Source organism: Anolis sagrei, chromosome 3 (assembly GCF_037176765.1).
Source record: "Anolis sagrei isolate rAnoSag1 chromosome 3, rAnoSag1.mat, whole genome shotgun sequence".
Taxonomy (NCBI): domain Eukaryota; kingdom Metazoa; phylum Chordata; class Lepidosauria; order Squamata; family Dactyloidae; genus Anolis; species Anolis sagrei.
Genome location: NC_090023.1, coordinates 69,745,673 through 69,765,267, shown reverse-complemented (window position 1 = coordinate 69,765,267; position 19,595 = coordinate 69,745,673). Strand labels below are relative to the sequence as shown.

At 39.4% G+C, this 19,595-nt stretch overlaps 1 protein-coding gene across 4 annotated transcripts in view; it reads right to left on the bottom strand.

Annotated features, from left to right (window-relative positions):
- Positions 1-372: 372 nt before the first annotated feature.
- Positions 373-19,595, bottom strand: part of IFNAR2 (interferon alpha and beta receptor subunit 2) — a 42,105-nt gene continuing 22,882 nt past the window's right edge. For all 4 annotated transcript variants that reach the window (XM_060770401.2, XM_067466704.1, XM_067466703.1 and 1 more), the window contains exons 4-11: positions 18,891-19,017; positions 18,552-18,617; positions 17,117-17,218; positions 15,659-15,810; positions 13,200-13,345; positions 9,963-10,125; positions 9,604-9,722; positions 373-5,768 (exon numbers count right to left, since the gene is read on the bottom strand). In XM_060770401.2, coding sequence (XP_060626384.2) covers positions 5,073-5,768; positions 9,604-9,722; positions 9,963-10,125; positions 13,200-13,345; positions 15,659-15,810; positions 17,117-17,218; positions 18,552-18,617; positions 18,891-19,017 — 1,571 coding nt within the window. In that variant the 3' untranslated portion in view covers positions 373-5,072. The remainder of the gene's footprint in view (positions 5,769-9,603; positions 9,723-9,962; positions 10,126-13,199; positions 13,346-15,658; positions 15,811-17,116; positions 17,219-18,551; positions 18,618-18,890; positions 19,018-19,595) is intronic.

Below are 19,595 nucleotides of genomic sequence, written 5' to 3'. Positions count from 1 at the left end.
AAGTGTCCTGTGTAGCAGCATTTGATGAAAAATAAATGGAGGGATAAGTACAAATCCCCTCTCCCCTGTGTGAAAGCAGGAGTGGTTTCACTCAGGGAAATCTTTCAATCCAGGCCAATTAATATAAGATGCCATATCTTTGTACTGTCACAGTGCAAGCATAAAGTGTCAACAGTACAGTTAAAGAGGAAGTTTTACTAGATAAATTTAATGAACATCCTTTTAGAAACCCCTCCAGACACTGACATGAAACTGAAGCCTCTTCACAGAATTCATCCTTTCCAGTAAGTTCACGCTTGTGTTCCCTGTTAAGGATTGTGTGCCACAAGGGAAGGAGAAAAAAAAAAAACCCAAAACAGAATGGAGCAAAGCTATTTGTAAAATAATTTCTTTATTGTATTTGTACTCCATTAGTTACGTTCTCTGGCAATATACATAAAACGATTAAAACATGACAGTATAAAACGGATAATACAAGTTTAAGTCACACAATTAAGCCAAGTGAGGTTTTCACACTTTAAAAAAATTGAAATGTCAAAATTGACCAAAGAGTTCCTGAAAAGTCCCAAAATGGCTGGGAAAATCCAAAGCAGGCACTGGGCAAGTCTCTGTAGGAAAGGCAATGCTCTATTTGGGAAGGAAACATTGAAGACAGTGTTCTTTTTTATAGCCACTGACTTGTACATCTGTAGTACTCAGAGAAGTTCTTCTGGCAGTGACATTACGGGGGGATTAGAAATATAAGGGAATGTTTTACTCTGCCTCAAGCCTTAATGAAAGGCAGGTAAGAAACAATAATATATTATTATTTTATTTATTAATTAATTAAAACACTTTGGAGCCAGTTTAAGACTAGCATCTTAAATCTGACTCAAGAAAGTTGATTAAGTTCTAGTATTATTCATCAAAGCATCTGTGAATGGAAAAACTACCTTGCAGTATTATTTGGGGCAAAATGAAATTTGCAGAGTCAACACAATAATGGATAAGTCCCTCTAGCCAAGAAAGGGCAGGGCTGATGAATCAGCCAAAGCTGAATAAAGGCATTTTGATGTACTTGGGCCTCCAATGACAATTCTGTTACAGTAAGTTGTAGCAGGACCAAGAGTGTGTGTGTTGAGGAAAAACCCTATGATGGTAATTATTATGTGCAGCTGGTAATGTAGGTCAACCAGCAATCTTGGATCACACCTGATAGGGTGTAACTGTATGAGTTTTAAGAATACAGTTCTGGAGAGCTTTTTATCTGTGGAGATCTATGCTCAAAGGCTCTGCTCTGAGGAGCAGGTTGGAGAGAGACTGTTATGCTGCTCTAAGAGAGGCTATGGTGGAATAGCTGTTTACTCAAGATTTATGTTTTCTCTGTCATTTGACTTAAGATGAAGATGCCTTATTTTGTGTTACTTACAAAGACTGTGTAAGTTTCTTGACCTGTTTGCTTTTTGTATGCAACATTGCAAGTTTGTATTTCATCTCTGCTATTAAGAGTAAATATTTTTTGTTCATTTCTACTCTTGTCTTTGTGTCTTGTGTATGGGACGTGGCTAAGATCCATTGCTGTGCAACAAATTCCCCAAAGTGCAAGCCCTCCCTCCTTTTTTTAGTGTCAGGAGCAACCTGAGAAACTGCAAGTCACTTCTGGTGTGAGAGCATTGACTGTCTGCAAGGATGTTTCCCAGAGGATGCCCGGATGTTTATGATGTTTTACCATTCTTGTAGGAGGCTTCCCTCAATGTCTCCACATGGGGAGCTGGAGCTGACAGAGGGAGTTAAACCCGCTCTTGCTGGATTCGAACTGCTGATCTATTGATCAGGAGTCCTGGTGGCACAAGGGTTTAACCCACTGTGCCACCAGGAGCCCTCCCCTGAAGAAAGTGAATACCACCCCACAAGCTAGACAAAAAAACCCCATGGACAAAACTAGATAGATCTAGTCATTAGATTTGAATGTCTGTGCGTGTTGACATCCTGTCAGTCCTGCAGTCAACTGTATGTTTCAAATGGCATTTTAATAATCTCTTTGATGAAAGACGATATAAAAAAGATACAACAAAATCAGAGACACTATTAATGCATTTTAAATTATAAAAAATACTTTACAGCTTGTATAAAAGGCAAAGAAAGTACAAACAAGGCTGAGGTAATTGTAACAGGTTCCATTATATAAATACAGGGGGGAAAATCCAGACATCGTTTGCCCTTACTTAAGCCATTTGGAAATTGTGAACAAATATGTGGAAAAACTCTTGCTGTGCCTGGGAAGGACTTAAAGCCAGTTCTGTGTATTGGTTTCAGCATTGGACTAGGACTCTGGAGAACAGGCTTCGAATCTCTGTTCAGCCATGGAAGCCTACTTCGTGACGATGTGTAGGTTATAATATAAGCAAGGATAAGCCTCAATGGAAAAAAAATGCCAAGAAAATGGTGGAAAGGACCAGAAGGCAGGCACACAACAGTTCCCAGTAGCAGGCTGAAAACCCTGCTGAGCAGCAGATCCACTCCCGAGGAAGTGGGCAATTGTTTTAAAATATTTGCTCAGAAATTACATCTGAGGTTGCAAGGAAGCAAGTTCCTCTTTGATGTAAAAGTCCCTTTCTCACAGTAAAGGATAAGTAAACAGCTGTGTAGTAGTATTTTAAGGTAGTATTATAGTGAGTAGTATTTAAGGTAGTATTTTAATGAGGCATGCACGAAAAAGCTCTCCCATTGCTTTTTGTAAATCAATGTGAGTGTAATAGCAAATACAGTGGGCACTTGGTATCTGTAGAGATTTGGTTCTAGCATCACCCATGTATACCAAAATGTATGTGCACTCAAGTCCCACTATATATAATGATGTAGTAAAATGACATCCATTATATAAAATGGAGAACAAGTAAAAAGTGCCAGAGAGAGCATGCAGAATGATGGAAGACTATAGGTGTGCCTACACTTCAACATGCTGCTTGGTGAGCAACAAAATTAAGGTTTGCTTTCTGGATTAAAAATATTTTTGAGTTGTGGTTGATGAAATCCATGGATGAAGAACCTGTGGATATGAAGGGCAAACTGTGCTACATTTTTGTTAAGCTAGGAGATATAGTCCAGAGCCACAGGTTGGAAGTGCCAGCGAAATTCTACATTCTGCCCCAGAATATATCAAATCCTCATAAAGAGATCACAGCTGCCATGAGTTGGAAAGTGGGAAATGCTAAGGGTGAGGTACAGCTAAAGAAATACAGTACAGTATTCTGGGCCTTGGCCAAACATATTGAGCAATCAATAAATTTCTGCCAATATTAAATAATCAAATCATTCTAAATTAAAGAAGTGCAGTCAGATAAAGTTCTTTGGGGAAGACCTACAATTATCAGAATAGTCAAGACAGCATGGTCAATAGATTTGCTGATATGGGATTCTGGGAGTTGTAGCCAAAGACATACCTTTTCCAAGTTCTAAAAAAACCCACCATTAAGAGCTAATTCTGCATTAAATGCATGTATTCGAACTGCCTTGTGCTTTTTTAAAAAAGGAAAAATTTATGAATCTGCCTGTAGACGTATGAGCAGTTTAGTACAAGTAAGAAAGGTGGAAAGGTTAGACTAGGTATGAGCAAATTTCAGCTCTTCAGGTGTTTTGGACTTCAACTCCTACAATTCCTAGCAGTGGGAGCTGAAGTCCAAAACACCTGGAGGACCGAAGTTTGCCCATGCCTGGGTTAGACACATTTCTTCCCTAAATATTATGTTTTAAAAGTGACATTTTATTATTCTTTTTTTAAAAAAACACCTCTGTATCTAGGCTTAACTTTGTTAACTTCATATTTGGGTGTTATGAACTATCATACACTAACATATAGCTGTTCTCTGATCACTGTGGCGAACTCCACAATTTCATAGAATGAGCACATGATGCTCTGAGTCCTAATATGGCACAGCAGGTATTCATTCTAGCAAATTGTGGAGCTCTATGTCTTTACTTACTTTCTGAGGGAAATAAGATGCCTTTCAACAATATGAAGAATTAAATTCGTTCGTGTTCTTGATTACAAGAACATTGGAATAGGTCTAAGAAGAAGTAAATGGCAATACCTATTCCAATCCACTGTTATAAATCAGATTATCTAAAATGGGAAATTTATCAGAGATTATTCCAAGATGAAAAGAAGAAAGCAAAAGAGTTGATTTTTGTTTCTTCTCCTATGACAGTTCAAATGACTAAAAGGAGGGAGTGAGGAACTGGTAGCTCTCCAGATGCTGCTGAACTCCAATACCCATCAACTGGAATCGACTCAACCTGGCATGAGATCTGATGGAGGTTGTGGTACATCATCAGCTGGCAGAATGTTTTGTGGTAAAAAGTTAGTCAGGCTGCTAATAACATGAGACAAGGAAGCAGGAAATTTCTTTATCTTGACTTTGTGAAAAACATAAATATGAAATAGCAGCAGTAGCTTAGGAGTACTGAATTGCACTAGTAGCCCTATTTATATTGTAACAGCAATGGCATCGGACTTTCCAGTCTCCCAAATAAACTGAAGTCTAAACAAACATAGCATCCCTCAGATTCCAAAGGTCACTGTCGATGACTGGCAAAACCACAATGAAAGCACTCTGAAGCAATTCAGACCGTGGCTATGTGCAACTTTGGAGCAGTCCCCGACTTTGCTAAATCCGTGGTTAAACTGGCTCAGTCTGGTTTACCCCACACAAAGGACTAGAAGTCCCTCAATGTCACCTGGACATTCGGGTTTGACATCTGGGTAAAGGGCTGGTGGAGACAAGCCCCAAGAGGAGCAGTCTGAAAGGAGGTTTTCTTTTAAAACTACCCTTTAGAAAACAGGAGATGTATGGAAATGTTGGGATTTGATTTTTCACTTAATTCTATTCAATCTATACACAAAACTAGCATTATTTTTGTACTTGATATTGATTAGCCTGTGCCTCACAGAAATCCTGAATTCAGCTACATGTGGCAATTCAGGATGGTGCTGCATTTATGTGCACAATGAATAATACTGAATGTATTACAGAAAATATACTCTTCAGCTCTCCAACAAGCTGGAATAAACTAGCCAAGTGGTAATATTCTCTTCATTGCTGTCCTCTTTGGATATAGTCACCAACATAGTCTGTTTCTGAACCAGATGACTCACTTTCTTCAGACCCACCAGGATTTTGCCATGTAGAGAAGAGGCTGTGGACATTGGGAGTCTGTACATTTGGAATGTCAGTGAAATGGGTTGATTCAGAGTCACTGGTAATGCATGGCTCTTTCACATCCGCTGAATCCTCATGATCAGGGTCTCGTGATGCAGGAACATCCTGAGTGTCGATAGTTATTCCTAGCTTTACACTATTTAAGTTCACATTTAAGCAGCTGCTAAGCTCTGGTTCATTTAAGCAGCTGCTAAGCTCTGGTTCATTTGTAACATCCCCTTTAGAAGAATCATAAAGAAGTTGTTCTGTTGTTGTACTTCTGTCTTGGTTAATCTCATTCTGAAGGATGACTGCTTCAGCAATTCCAGACTGGCTTGTATCAATTTGAGAAGACGAACTGTCTATCGACAGCTGCTCAACGATGTCTACAGTAGAACTGTTTTTTAAATGCTTGCGAACCGTATATAAATGATTGTTTTCAACATCACTTCCACTGTCGTCATTATAATCATCATCACCATCATCCTCACAGTGCCATACCTTTTTCTTAGTTTTTTCAGTGACCTTGACACTATGCACTTCTTCAGGGACTGAATCGAAGACTGAATAACCACATTTAGGGATGATATTCTAGAAGGAAAAAAAAACACAAAGTAATTTTGACATTTACAAATGTGAAAACAGATGATACAGTCTTCCAAAACCGAATTGGTGTGTTATAAAAATGGTACTGAATAGCTCATATCTGATATCAATAGTTTGCTTGATTCTAAACCTGGAACCCATAAAAACATACAATCATCTCAACTTTCATGAATTGGAATCCTGGCATCTTCAAAATCATAGACTTTTTTTGAGAACATCCTAAGAATTTAGAATACTTTCTTCCTCATTCAGTCCAATCTCCATTTCAATATCTTGAGGCTGGATATGTGAAACATAGGTCTGAGCATGAATATAGTCTGCACCTCAGTTAATGATATAGATATGTTAACAAAATATCTGGACAGAAAGAACATAGAAAGAATAGGGATGAGTTCCTAACCCACAAAAAAGAAGAAGAAAAGAAAGGGGCTTCAACATGTTTCAGAAACATTTTTATTCAAAACTATTAGTCATGACCTTATTTCCCGGTTTTGTGTGAAGATGGGAAATTAGGTCATGCCTTAGCGCTGTCCTGTGTATATTTGAAATCTGGGAGGGGGTTGCCATAGAAACAGGAGCAATGCAGGGGAGAGGCCAGCATGAGGCATGAGGGAAATGAACTGTCAGTTGGAATTTTGTTGTGTTCCCTAATGCATGCTTTTGAATTAAAGCCTTCCAACTTTGTTTGTGAGGTAATTTCTTCACCAGAAAGCTATAGACATGCACAGGTGAAATCCAGGGAAATTATGCTACCCCACTCTTTTGCCTTGGTCAGACCACACCTGGAATACTGTGTCCAATTCTGGGCACCACAATTGAAGAGAGATGCTGACAAGCTGGAATGTATCCAGAGGAGGGTAACTAAAATGATCAAGGATCTGGAGAACAAGCCCTATGGGAAGTGGCTTAAAGAGCTGGGCATAGAATCATAGAGTTGGAAGAGACCTCATGAGCCATCCAGTCCAACTCCCTGCCAAGAAACAGGAATAGTGCATTCAAAGCACCCCTGACAGATGGCCATCCAGCCTCTGTTTAAAAGCTTCCAAAGAAGGAGCCTCCACCACACTCCGGGGCAGAGAGTTTCACTGCTGAATGGCTCTCACAGTCAGGAAGTTCTTCCTAATGTTCTGATGGAATCTCCTTTCTTGTAGTTTGAAACCATTGTTCCGTGTCCTAGTCTCCAGGGAAGCAGAAAACAAGCTTGCTCCCTCCTCCCTGTGACTTCCTCTCACATATTTATACATGTTTATCCTGAAGAAGAGAAGACTGAGAGGAGACATGATGAGGGGAAATCATAGGGAGGAGGGAGCAAGCTTTTTCTGCTGCCCTGGAGACTAGGATGTGGAACAAGGCTTCAAACGACAGGAAAAGTGATTCCACCTGAATGTGAGGAAGAACTTCCTGACCGTGAGAGCTGTTCAGTAGTGGAACTCTCTGCCCCAGAGTGTGGTGGAGGCTCCTTCTTTGGAGGCTTTGAAACAGAGGCTGAATGGCCATCTGTCGGGGTGCTTTGAATTACATTTTCCTGCTTCTTAGAACAGGGTTGGACTGGATGGCCCACGAGGTCTCTTCCAACTCTATGATTCAATGAATCTATGAAATGAAACATTCTGGCCAAGTAAACGAGAGAGGGAGGGCTTGAGAGGTTTTAAAAGGCTTTGCAAAAAAGAGTTTCACCACCAGGAAGTTGTATTATGATGTTTTAAAACTATTCAGCCTCTTAACTGTAATAGAACAGGAGCCCAGAAAGTTTCTGTAAAACTATTCATATTTCCCATCTGACTGGTAGCACGTCTCCAGGCTAACGCTAAGTTATAGAAAATTCCTCCACTTTTGCACTTCTCTTCTTTTTAAACTGGAAATGCTAGGGATTGAACCTGTGACCTTTCAACACAAAGGAGATGCTCTATTACTAATTATAGCCCCACACCAAAATTCATGCTTGTACTAAAGTGCACGCCTGCACGTTTACTCATCTTATATGAGAAAGTTGCTTAAATCAAAAGGAGAGATAAACACATCACTAACTGAACTGTGGCACTGATTTAGTTAACAAGGGAAAAGACACAAAATGAAGTGAATATAAATCAAATGTCAAACAATGACATTGTTTGTTTAAAAACAATTGCTTTCTACAAAAGAAGCAAAAGAGTGGGTTTCTGGATGGGACTTCTTTGCTTTGTTTCTCCTGCTTTCTCACAGCCCAGAAACCTTAATTTTGTGGCTACAATTCCAGAATCCACTGATTGTGGTAATATGAAAATAACTAAATTGACTCCATGTATATATTACAAATACACATATAAAAAAACTGCCACATTCACATTAAGTAGAAACAACTGGTTCTTCTCTTGAAGTATAAAACAAAGTCTTCATTTGAGAAAATGTCCTGTTCTTTATTACATATGAGTAGACTCCAGTAGTCACATGAATTGACTCCAACCTGCAATTGGTTTCGACTCACAAGAGCTTTTGTCAGGCAGTTGGGTCTACAAACAACACATATCCTGAATACACATATACAACTGAACAATTTGTTATAACAAGTTTGTAAGAATATATACAGACATTCTACTTTACTCAAATTATCAAAAAAAAAAAAAAAAAGCTCAACTTTAGAGGTGAGAAATTCACCAACAGTCTTCTGAAGGGGTGGATCCTAAGGGGACATAGATAGTGGCTAAAGGGAGCCCCCGGTGGCTCAGTGGGTTAAAGCACTGAGCTGCTGAGCTTGTTGATCGAAAGGTCACAGGTTCGATTCCGGGGAGCGGCGTGAGCTTCCGCTGTCAGCCCTAGCTTCTGCCAACCTAGCAGTTCGAAAACATGCAAATGTGAGTAGATCAATAGGTACCGCTCTGGCGGGAAGGTAACAGCGCTCCATGCAGTCATGCCGGCCACATGACCTTGGAGGTGTCTACGGACAACGCTGGCTCTTTGGCTTAGAAATGGAGATGAGCACCACACCCCAGAGTCAGACATGACTGGACTTAATGTCAGGGGACTACCTTTACCTTAAAGGTATATATTTTTTTGATATGTGTATTTGTAATATATACATGGAGTCAATTTAGTTATTTTCATATTACCACAATCAGTGGATTTTGGTCTCCACAGTTTCAGGGGAACCAATTTTTCTTTTTACAATTCCAGAATGCCATGGGGATCCTGGGAGTAGATCGAAAAATAACTACTACACATAAACAGGGGAGAAACGTGCCAAGAAGAAGGTGCATCAAGTCACCCCTGACTTGGACTGCCTTCCGTCTGGAAACCGATGTCCTCACTGCAGGAGAACATGCAGATCAAGAACAGGGCTCCACAGCCACCTATGGACCCACTGCCAAGACACCACATTTGGAAAACCATCATCTTCGAGCTACAAGAGATTTCCTAAGTAAAGTGATGTGTGATATATATCTGGGCACTGAAAAACACTTCTAAAGCTCTGCTGTGTTTATGCACTGGCAAGTCTCTGTTGTCCTAGCTGATCAGAGGTAACAGGTTATTCAGTCTAAAACCATTGCCTTGCATAGTTATATCTGGTTGTATACCATAAGAGAAGATTCTATTCTAAAGGGTTTTTGGCTCTTCTCTGAAAGGTCATGCTTTTCTAAAAAGTTATAATCTCCAAAAAGTGTTGTGCCAAAAGGTTATGAATGCCATTTTCCAAAAGATACAGAGGTGGTCCTCATTTCTTTTTGGAGTCCCTGTCTCAATGTTACAGAACAAAACCCTCATTCAAAGACACAAAATCTTTCAAATCAGTTGAAAAGCACATACTTAATGAAAACCAGATATCATCTTTTCCAAGAATACGTACCAAGAAATTTGGCCAATCTGTCCTTAAGCAGATAAGACCGGCTTTATAGAGCACCAGCAGAATGCCTATCGTCAACAAAGACAGAAATATCGCAGAGAAGACTGAACTTATTATATTATCTGTGAAAATAAAATAAAAATGTTAGGATAAACAAGAAGACATTTGGGAGATACTGTGAGGTATCATGGCTTTGTGAGACATAATGAGCATTGCAGTATAAAATGCAAAAAGAAAATAAAGGAGAAAAACAGATATTTGATACCCTTTGGCTTTTCCAAAAAGACACAACAAGCTACCTTACCTTTCCCCCTATCATAACCCACAGTACCTGATTTATTAATTAATTTATTCCCACATACCTGATTTATTCTTAGACTCGGTGATAATACATTTTGAGGAAGACGGCTTGCACTGTTTATTTAAATTTGTAGACACATCCACAGCAATGCAATAATTTCTGTTTGGAAGCAAATTTCCCATAACAACACTGAAACTCTCTTGCTTGCTTGTATTGTCATCTCTCTGTAAGAGAAAAATGGTTTGTTTAGCAACTGATAAATGTACTGCAAACAGCATGGCATGCTAAATCTGTGAAATGTGGCTGTGTGAACAGGAAAACATCAGCCAGCTAAGAGGCCAATGCACAGCCCTATATCCCCTCCTAATTTAAGTCACGTGAAAGAGAAATCAATATTGATCCAGAGCTTGGAAAAAGGCCACCTTTTAGGACTGAAACAGCTCGAACCCTCCAAATAATTTGGCTGGCAGATGCTGTTGTGCAGGAATTGTAACTCTCCTAAAACTTTTCCAGGCTTTAGACTAGCTTACCTCACAGGCATGCAATAGAGTTTATAGAAGTAATACTGTACTAATTTTACTTCAAACGCATTGTGAACGCTAACATAACCAATTATAGATTGATAGGATTTGTCATTTATTTATTTATGTATTTATTTACAGTATTTCTATTTCGCCATTCTCACCCTGAAGGGGACTCAGGGCGGATCACAATGCACACATACATGGCAAACATTTGATGGCATTTTTTGACATACAAGACATACAGACAGATAGAGGTCATTCAGCAGTTTTTCCACTTCAGATCCTGGAAGTTGCTTGATTCCGGCCACAGGGGAGAGCTGTAGAATCACCCACTATGACACTGAGCCTTTTGATCGCAGTATTTCCTCCTTGCTGTTTGGCATTTTTATGCTGTCATAAATTAACCTCCCCACTTTAAGCGGTCCCTAATTTCTCAACTGTTTTTGAACTACTTAGGTGAACAGTAAGCTGGGTTATTAACAGTTGGGAGCTCATCCCCGACTCGAGCTTTGAACTTGCCACCTTTCAGTTGGCAGTAATTTATTGCTGCTCGTGATTAACCAGCTGTGCTACCAGCCTGCCTGGCCCGAGCAGACCTATTGAAATCAATGGGATTCTAATTACTCATAACTAATACATTTCCTGCTGATTTCAACAGGTATGCTAAGTCTCAGTCTAACCCAACAATCTATACACATAATAAAAGTGAAAATATGCATGTGTGTATGTGGCTGGGGTGTCCACTTACACAGACAAGCTCCTGCCTCCACTAACAATTATAGCTCCACCTACACAGGAAACACCTGCTCCATCCAATGACATTGCAGATTATGGTGGGCACCATGAACATGTATAAGAGCCCTGTCAATGTTCTCCACAAACACTATACTGGTCACTACCCAAGTGAAGGATTTCATTTGGGGGCAATTTCATCCTAGATTTTATGTGTTTCCTCCACCACAAACATTCCAGTGTTTCTTACTCTCTGAATTGGTGTGGAATTTACATGACCCCACCCACTGCCTCTCCCTTAACCCTTTCCTATTATTTTATGGCACACAGCAAACAGAGCAATTGATCACCAACTGAACACACTAGAGAGGTTTGAGGATAATTCACCATGAGTTGTAGGGACTGGGATGTATAGTTCATCTGCAGTTTAAGAGCACTCTGAACTCTACCAACGATAGACCTGAACTAACTTGGCACACAGAACCCCCATGACCCACAAAAAAATACTGGAGGTCTTTGGAGAGATTTATAGGAGTTGCCGTTCACCTACTTCCAGAGCGCACTATGAACCCAAACAATGATGGATCTGGACCAAACTTGGCATGCATACCGATATCCCCAAATTTGAATACTGGAGGGTTTTGAGGGCAATTGGCCAGGACATTTTGGAGTTGTATGTACTGGAATTTATAGTTCACCTGCAATCAATAAGCATTCTGAACTCCACCAAAGATGAAATTGGACCAAACTTGGCACACAAAGCCCCCATGACCAGGAAAAAATACTGAAAGTCTTTGAGGGAAATTCATCTTGACTTGGGGGAGTTGTAGTTCATCTACCAAACTTGGCACACATACCTGATATGCCAAAACTTGATTACTGGAGGAGTTTGGGGAGAACTGACTTTTCTTTCTGGGAGTAGTAGTTCACCCACAATCAGAGAAACTGTGACCTCCACCGATGAGGGATCTGGACCAAACTTGGCACACAGAACCGCCATGACTAGCTCAATCTACTGGAGGGGTTTGAAGGAACTGACTCACTATAGTGAGAGTTGTAGTTTACCCTACAGCCAGAGAGCACAATGAACCCCACCAATGATGCATCTAGAGCAAACTTGCCCAACATAGCAAATGTTAAGTACTGATAGAGTTTCACGGGCTTAACCTGGCATGATGTGAGTTGTAGTTCACCTACAACCTTTTGCTTTTTGTACAATTAAGAAATTGACTTTTTCAAATAATCCGGGTAATGCCAAGTACCCAAGCTAGTAATCACATAAATTGTAACACTTAATAACTACACTGACAATTCTTCCTGCCCCATCAACATAACCGTTTCTGATGTTCTGTTAGTACAGATGATGGAAATATCTTCGAACAGATACTGGAACAGGAGAAAGACAGCATGGTGTAATAGCTGTGTGTTGGACTATGGCTCTGGAGAACAGTTTGAATCCCTAGTTGACCATGGAAACCCACTGGGTGTATTTGGGCAAGACATTTGGGAATTATTATGAAGTATCACAGCCTCAGAGGAAGGCAGAGGGAAACCCACTCTGAACAAATCTTGCCAAGAAAACCCAGTGACCAGTTTATCTCAGGGTCAACTTGAAGGTCCATAACAAAACTAAAGAGGAATTTTATATTACTATAATATCTTAATCCAACTGATTATTTGGATATTTCTGAGAAATATATCGAGCAATCTTGCTCAGTTATCAATCTTTTCTGCTTTAATAATATTGAGATGTCCCTCATGATAAACTTTAGCCCATGGCTAATTTATGGACCAGTGATTTCCTGATTTCCTCATACATTGGTAATAATACTGGTAACATTCAATAATTGGCTAAATATTTGGAATTTGCCAATTAAAACAAATGTTCCAAAACTTTGAAGCATGCATTTGATATAAACAGGGAGCAGTACAAACTAAAGTTCAGTATACTGAAACTGAAAAGTTAGCAAGTTTCTTAATTGATTAAATAAATTTGTTTTACCATTTTATCAGTATTTACTTTGATTATTGTTACTACTGACCTTGTCTGGGAAACCGGGTGTCGACATCTTGATTGTATAGCGAATATCTCCGTATACTTTTGGTAGTAAGGGTGATGAAAGTTTCACTGACACATTTACACAGTTTGGACAAGATGAAACATTAAACTGAGGCTGGCCCAAGCATGCTGTTGATCAAGAAAAAAATTAATAAAAAAGATATCAATGACACTTGCTAACATAACCATTTCTGGCCTACATTTTTGTCAGTTGAATAATGAATTAACCATTTAAAGCACAGCTAACTTGGAACTAAGATTTCAAATCAAATCAACCCATTTAGCAAAATTAATTCCAAGGCTGTATACTTACTTATTATTCAAGTGTAAACATTTATGCCTTTTACCTCTGATGCTAGTCTTACTTTAACCATCATTAAATTAACTACATTCACTTCACTAAATTCTGATTCGGAAAGCCATATCTGAGTCTAACTCCAGATCTAGTGAGCTGATTTTAAGATTTAGTCAAAAATTTAAAAAACAAACCAAAAAACAAACCAATAACAAAACCCACTGGTAGGGCTTTTCAACATGATTCCCAAACTGTGAACTCACCCTGAACCATCCTGACAAATAGTGGCTTCAAGCAAGTATGATGTGTATGTTATTTGTTTGTTTAAACTCAGTTTGTCCCAATGGATTGTTGAAAGAGTCACTGGGTTATTGTAGGTTTTTCCTGCTGTATGGCCACGTTCTAGAAGTATTCTCTCCTGATGTTTCTCCTGCATCTATGACAGGCATCCTCAGAGATAAACATTACAATCACTATTAAAATCACACCATCCACAGTTGTAATCTGGGGTCATTCCGAAAATCACTGCACATCTGTCATAGTTATTTTTGCACTGTAGTTAAATCTCCAAAGGCTTGACCCCAAAGCCAGGTTTTCACTTTCCTTCTGAAGGCCAGGAGGGAGGGAGCAGCTCTAATATAACTGGGGAGTAAGTTCCACAGCTGAGGGGCCATCACTGAGAAGGCCCTGTCTCTTGCTCCCACGAGATGCACCTGTGCAGGTGGCGGGACTGAAAGTAGGGCTTCTTCTGATGATCTTAGGCCACCATCTGGCCATCACTGTCATATCTGCTGATGTAAGAACAGCATTCCCCCGCAAACAGCAGATCCTTCTTGTTGATCATGTGGACACCCTGGTCTGATATCAGCAGACATAACAGACAACAGCTATTCAGCTGGATGAAACTCTGGTTACAGCCAGTTTTGGATGGGGTTACACTCTCCCTGAAGACACAGGATTGCAGCTTGGGAGTTCTCCTGGATTCATCGCTGAGTCTGGAACCCAAGGGGAGCTTTTGCACAATTAAAGCTTGTGCGCCAGTTGCGCCTGTACCTTGGGAAGTCAGGCTTAGACATGGTAGTCCACGCTCTGGTTACATCCTGAATAGTCTATTGTAATGGGGCTGCCTTTAAAGACTGTTCAGAAGCTCCAATTGGTCCAACGGGTGGCAGCACACAACCCCCCTGTTACACCAGCTGCCCGTCTGCTTCTGAGCACAATTCAAAGTGCTGACTTTAGCCTATAAAGCCCTAAATGGTTCTGTCCCAGCTTACCTGTCCCAACGTATCTCCCTCTATGAATAATCTTGGAGGTTAAGATGATCTGGGGAGGCGCCGCTCTCGGTCCCAACCCTGTCGCAGGTGCAACTGGTGGGGACAAGAGACAGGACCTTCTCAGTGGCTCCTCAGTTGTGGACCCCCCACCAATGAAATTAGATCAGCGCCCTCCTTCCTGGCCTTCAGAAAAAAGTAAAAACTGAGCTATGGGACCAAGCCTTTGGGCATTAAACAATACAAGGAATGATCAGGGATTATGTGCAATTGATATTGATATTTAGAATGACCTTGAACCATGATTTTTGGATTATGTGATTTTAATGTTTATAATAATATGTTTTTAACTCTACGTTCTAATGTTTAAATGTTGTTATGTTTTTATGATCTAATCAATAGTTATATGTTATTGTTGGTTTATGTTAGGTTTCATATGTATGTGAGGCATTAAATTTTGCCATAAATACATTGGAAACTGCTTTGAGTTCCCCCCGGGGTAAGAAAAGCAGTATACAAGTGAAATAAATAACAAGCAAACAAACAATAAAGATATCCGACACTGTTCAAATGAAAAAGTGGAGCTTTTAAAGTTAAAGCACTGCCAAATTTCAGCAGCAAAATCAGCAGTGGCAGTTTGGGGCAGGTTCATGTGGTTCCAGTTAAGGCAAAATAGCTCCTGGATGCATGGAAGTGATCCACGGGTGAATTAAACACTTCAGACATTGACTAACTACTCTAAAATGATACCAAGATTTTGCAGCTTGAAATTACTATCCAATTTTATCTAATGGTAGAACAGTTTTTCTTAGCATGATGTCTTCTAGAAGATTTGGATGACAACTCTCAAACATTAATAGAAAAGAGAATACTCACTGTCCAGGTAGGGAGTGAAATGTTTCATTGATTGAGTTACTTCATTTTCTGTGACTTGCTGCACTAAAATAGAGTACATAATCTCCGGGTCTGTAAATTCTTTTGTTAGGTTGCAGAATGGGCTTGTGATATTGGAACATCCTATGACAATTCTGGAGAATAAGTTCAGAGGACTTTAAAAGGAAGTGAGGAAAATGAAAGGAATATTTCCTATCTAGCTCTAAAATGGCAACTCAAAAAGGACATGCAGTAACCACAATGTGGAATCCTATTGGTTAGTTATAGGTTAAAGTAGACTTATTTAACAAGTTGCTGAACTGTGCATTAAAAACAAGTTGTTTACCTTTCACTGTGGCTCTTCAAGTGGTCTCTCAAGCATTTTACAGTTGCAGCCTTGTGGCAGCAGAAACAAGGTAGATACACAATGGAGAGATGTGTAAGCTACAGATGACCACTTGCAGAACTACAGTTACGGGTAAGCAATCTTTTTGTCTTCTTCGTAGTCTCTGTGACTCCCACAATGGGAAGATTAACAAGCTATACTCATAGGTGGCTGAGAAATGCATCAATGAATATGTGAAATGAAAACTGCCTTGCCAAACAATGCTTCTGTTGCTGGCAGACATCCAACCTATAATGGTAAATGAATACAATAGGGTACCATGTTGCAACATTGCAGATGTCATGTAATGGCACTCTTACCATAAATGCAATCAAAGCCAAAATTGCTCAGGCAGAGTTACCATGAATTACAGGTGATGCAAGTTTCCTGATGAGTTCATAAATAGACCAGTCCAATAGTAACTACAATCCTTTTAGGAAATGTTTGCAAGGAAACTATAATACCTTTATTAAGTCCACCACAATAAAATTAGTTTAGATTCCTTCCTAAATTCCAAGGTCCTTCCAACATCCAATGCATGATATTTCACTTCTATTTCAGGCTTGAAACAGAGGAGTGGCAGGTTAGAGTTCTGGACAAGTAGAAATGTGGTGCAAAAGGATGTATCAGGTTGTAAAAAGACCTTGTCCTGGTGGACTGTCGTAGCAGAAAGCACATTGCTCATTGTGACAGCAATGAAAAAGGAAATTTTTGTGCACAAGAAGTCATAGTTCTGATGTCACAAGGGGCCAAAATGGATAAGTCTCACATATCCAATCTTATTAGGTTCTGAAATTCTGCTGCAGAGGCTCAGTGGGAGTGGGATTAATGCTTGTAGGAGGGAGAGGGTTAGGGTTAGGGATAGGTCTAGAGAAGAGCTAGAAGCTAAGCACTGAATAGTGCTAGCTCCTGAGCATTATCAACTAATCCATGTACCCAAGTCATGTAAACCTCAAGCCTTGGATATGGCTTCTAACTGCAAGCAAATGATTACTTGTGTTAATGTAGTGTGTCACTCCACCTTCTTTCTGATGGTTGTCTTTGACCTGAACCTCTGACTGTCTTTGATCACACACCTGTACTCTTTTAGCAAATCACTTCTTTCTGGCATAGATGGACAGACGGGAAGCTCCTCTGGCTGCAGGACTGGATGATCTGGATCCTCCTTTTGCTGAAACCTGGTAGAAGGAGCACACAAGGGAGTACTGTATATGGCAAAGATCCAAAATCCCAGGAGAAACAACCAATGATCCCTTGCTTTCCTGAACTACTTGATGACAATTTTCAGACTTTGAAAATTAGTGTCACCACTGCTTCATTAATGTGTCAGATTTAATAGGAATCTACTACATAGTCTGAGAATGTAAATGTGAAGAACATACAGGCTGGATCTACACTGCCATATAATGCAATTTCAAACTGCATTATAAAGCAGTGTAGATCCAGCCACAGAGCAATATCCTGGGAAAACGTTCCATAGCTGATAAATTACCTTTCCTCAGGTGCTAGTTTGAGCACAACAAGTTTTCTCATTGGATTGCAATACAGTAGAGTCTCATTTATCCAACCTTCACTTAGCCAGCATCCTGTATTATCCAACAAAGTCAAGGGTGGGAGAAAGAAAGAACCCTTGTCTGTTTTGGTGCTAAATTCGTAAATACAGTAATTACTACATAATGTTACTTTGTATTGAACTGTTTTGTTTTCTGTTGATTTTTTTTGTAAAACATGATGTTTTTGGTGCTTAATTTGTAAAATCATAATGTAATCATAACGTAATTTGACGTTTAATAGGCGTTTCCTTAATTTCTCCTTATTATCCAACATTTTTGCTTATCCAACGTTCTGCCGGCCTGTTTATGTTGGATAAGTGAGATTCTACTGTATTAGTGCTATTTCCCAATGGGCGGTGATGGGAGTGATTTCATCCCAATTTATAGAAAGAGTGTCATATTTATATATGATGAGCTTTCCTATACCTCCAGGAGGCTTTCATTTTCAAATATATGTAAACGTCAGCACCAGTGTCATCTAATCTTCTGCTACTCTCAGGTGCATTAGAATACAACTCATCCTGAGAGGATTCAAGCAATGGACATGTTATAGGGGACATGGGTAAACCTATATGGAAACCTATATCCAACCTATATGGAAAGAACCATGTTGGGAAATGTGAGTATGTGAGTATAGCTCAGATTAAATGAAAAAAATGGAGGCGAATCCTCCGCCACCATCACAGAATAGAATTTACTAAAATATACTCCTGACATTTTCCAAGACACCATTCAGTCCCCAAAAGGAAATCTAAATGAAGTGCAGTAATGTTTAGCAGCAAAGCTACTTATACTACTAACAATTTATCCCACATTCATGCAAAAAATCTGATGCTATTTTTGGATATTACAGCAAAACATCTGAGCCAAAACTGTCCCTTGGATGTTCTGATTTGGAAATATCAACCAAAGACCAACCTATATTTTAAAGTCAACTTCTAACAGGTAGCTTACTTACCTGGACTTGCTGGAAGATGCATCTTGTCCCTCGTCTTTTTTCGGTGAATTTGACGTTGTTTCCAGCCTTGAATAGTGGAGAGAGGGAAAGGTATATCAAAGCATTAATTTGCTTGATATATTTTCTGTTAGATTTTTTTTCTAAAAGGTAAGCAACATTAACAATGCAAAGTGGCAATATTAATAGTGATCTGCCTGCCGATGTCAAACATCCCCTTCAAAACACTTCTGGGAGCTCTGGCAGAAACTTAAATATACTTAAAACAAACAATGTACTTGATCATATCATAAAACATATAAAAATGTGAATACACATTGTATAGAGATATAAAACAGAAACCTTGGTGAAGAATACATCACGTTGAAGCATGTCGGCATCCTTGTATTATTTCTAGTTTTCCACGTTAACACATATTCAAAATCCTTTGCTTTCATATACAGTTGGAGTGATGATGATGGATTTTTTTCTTGTGGAAAAAAGAGAAAAAAACATTTATTCATGTTATCAAGAAGTCCAGCTGTTCCATTTATATACAATTTAATTATTAATTTGATACATAACAAGATTAGTATGCAGCAAGCAAGATCACTTTGCTGGCTTTTGTATCGGACACTTCCCAAGTGTCTAGGACTGTATGTATCGGTGATGTATCGGTGAATAATGCATGCAGATCCGAGTAGGCCTTTTGCAGCTGACAGAAGGTAATTTTGTCGGCGCCAATTGACAAAATTACTATCTATTATTATTATTATTATTATTATTATTATTTTACTGACACAAAACCACAGTATGTCACAGCAAACGAGATCTATATGCTGAATTTTGTATCAAAAAATCACAAGTCAAACACTTCCCATGTGTCTAGGACTGTGTGATGTATTTCCAAATGATGCGCGCAGATCCAAGTAAGGTGACAGATCGTGATTTTGTCAATGTTTATTGTTTCCAAATGCTGGCTGAGATCTTTTGACATGGCACCCAGTGTGCCCATTACCACTGGGACCACCTGTGCTGGTTTATGCCAGAGCCCTTGCAGTTCGATTT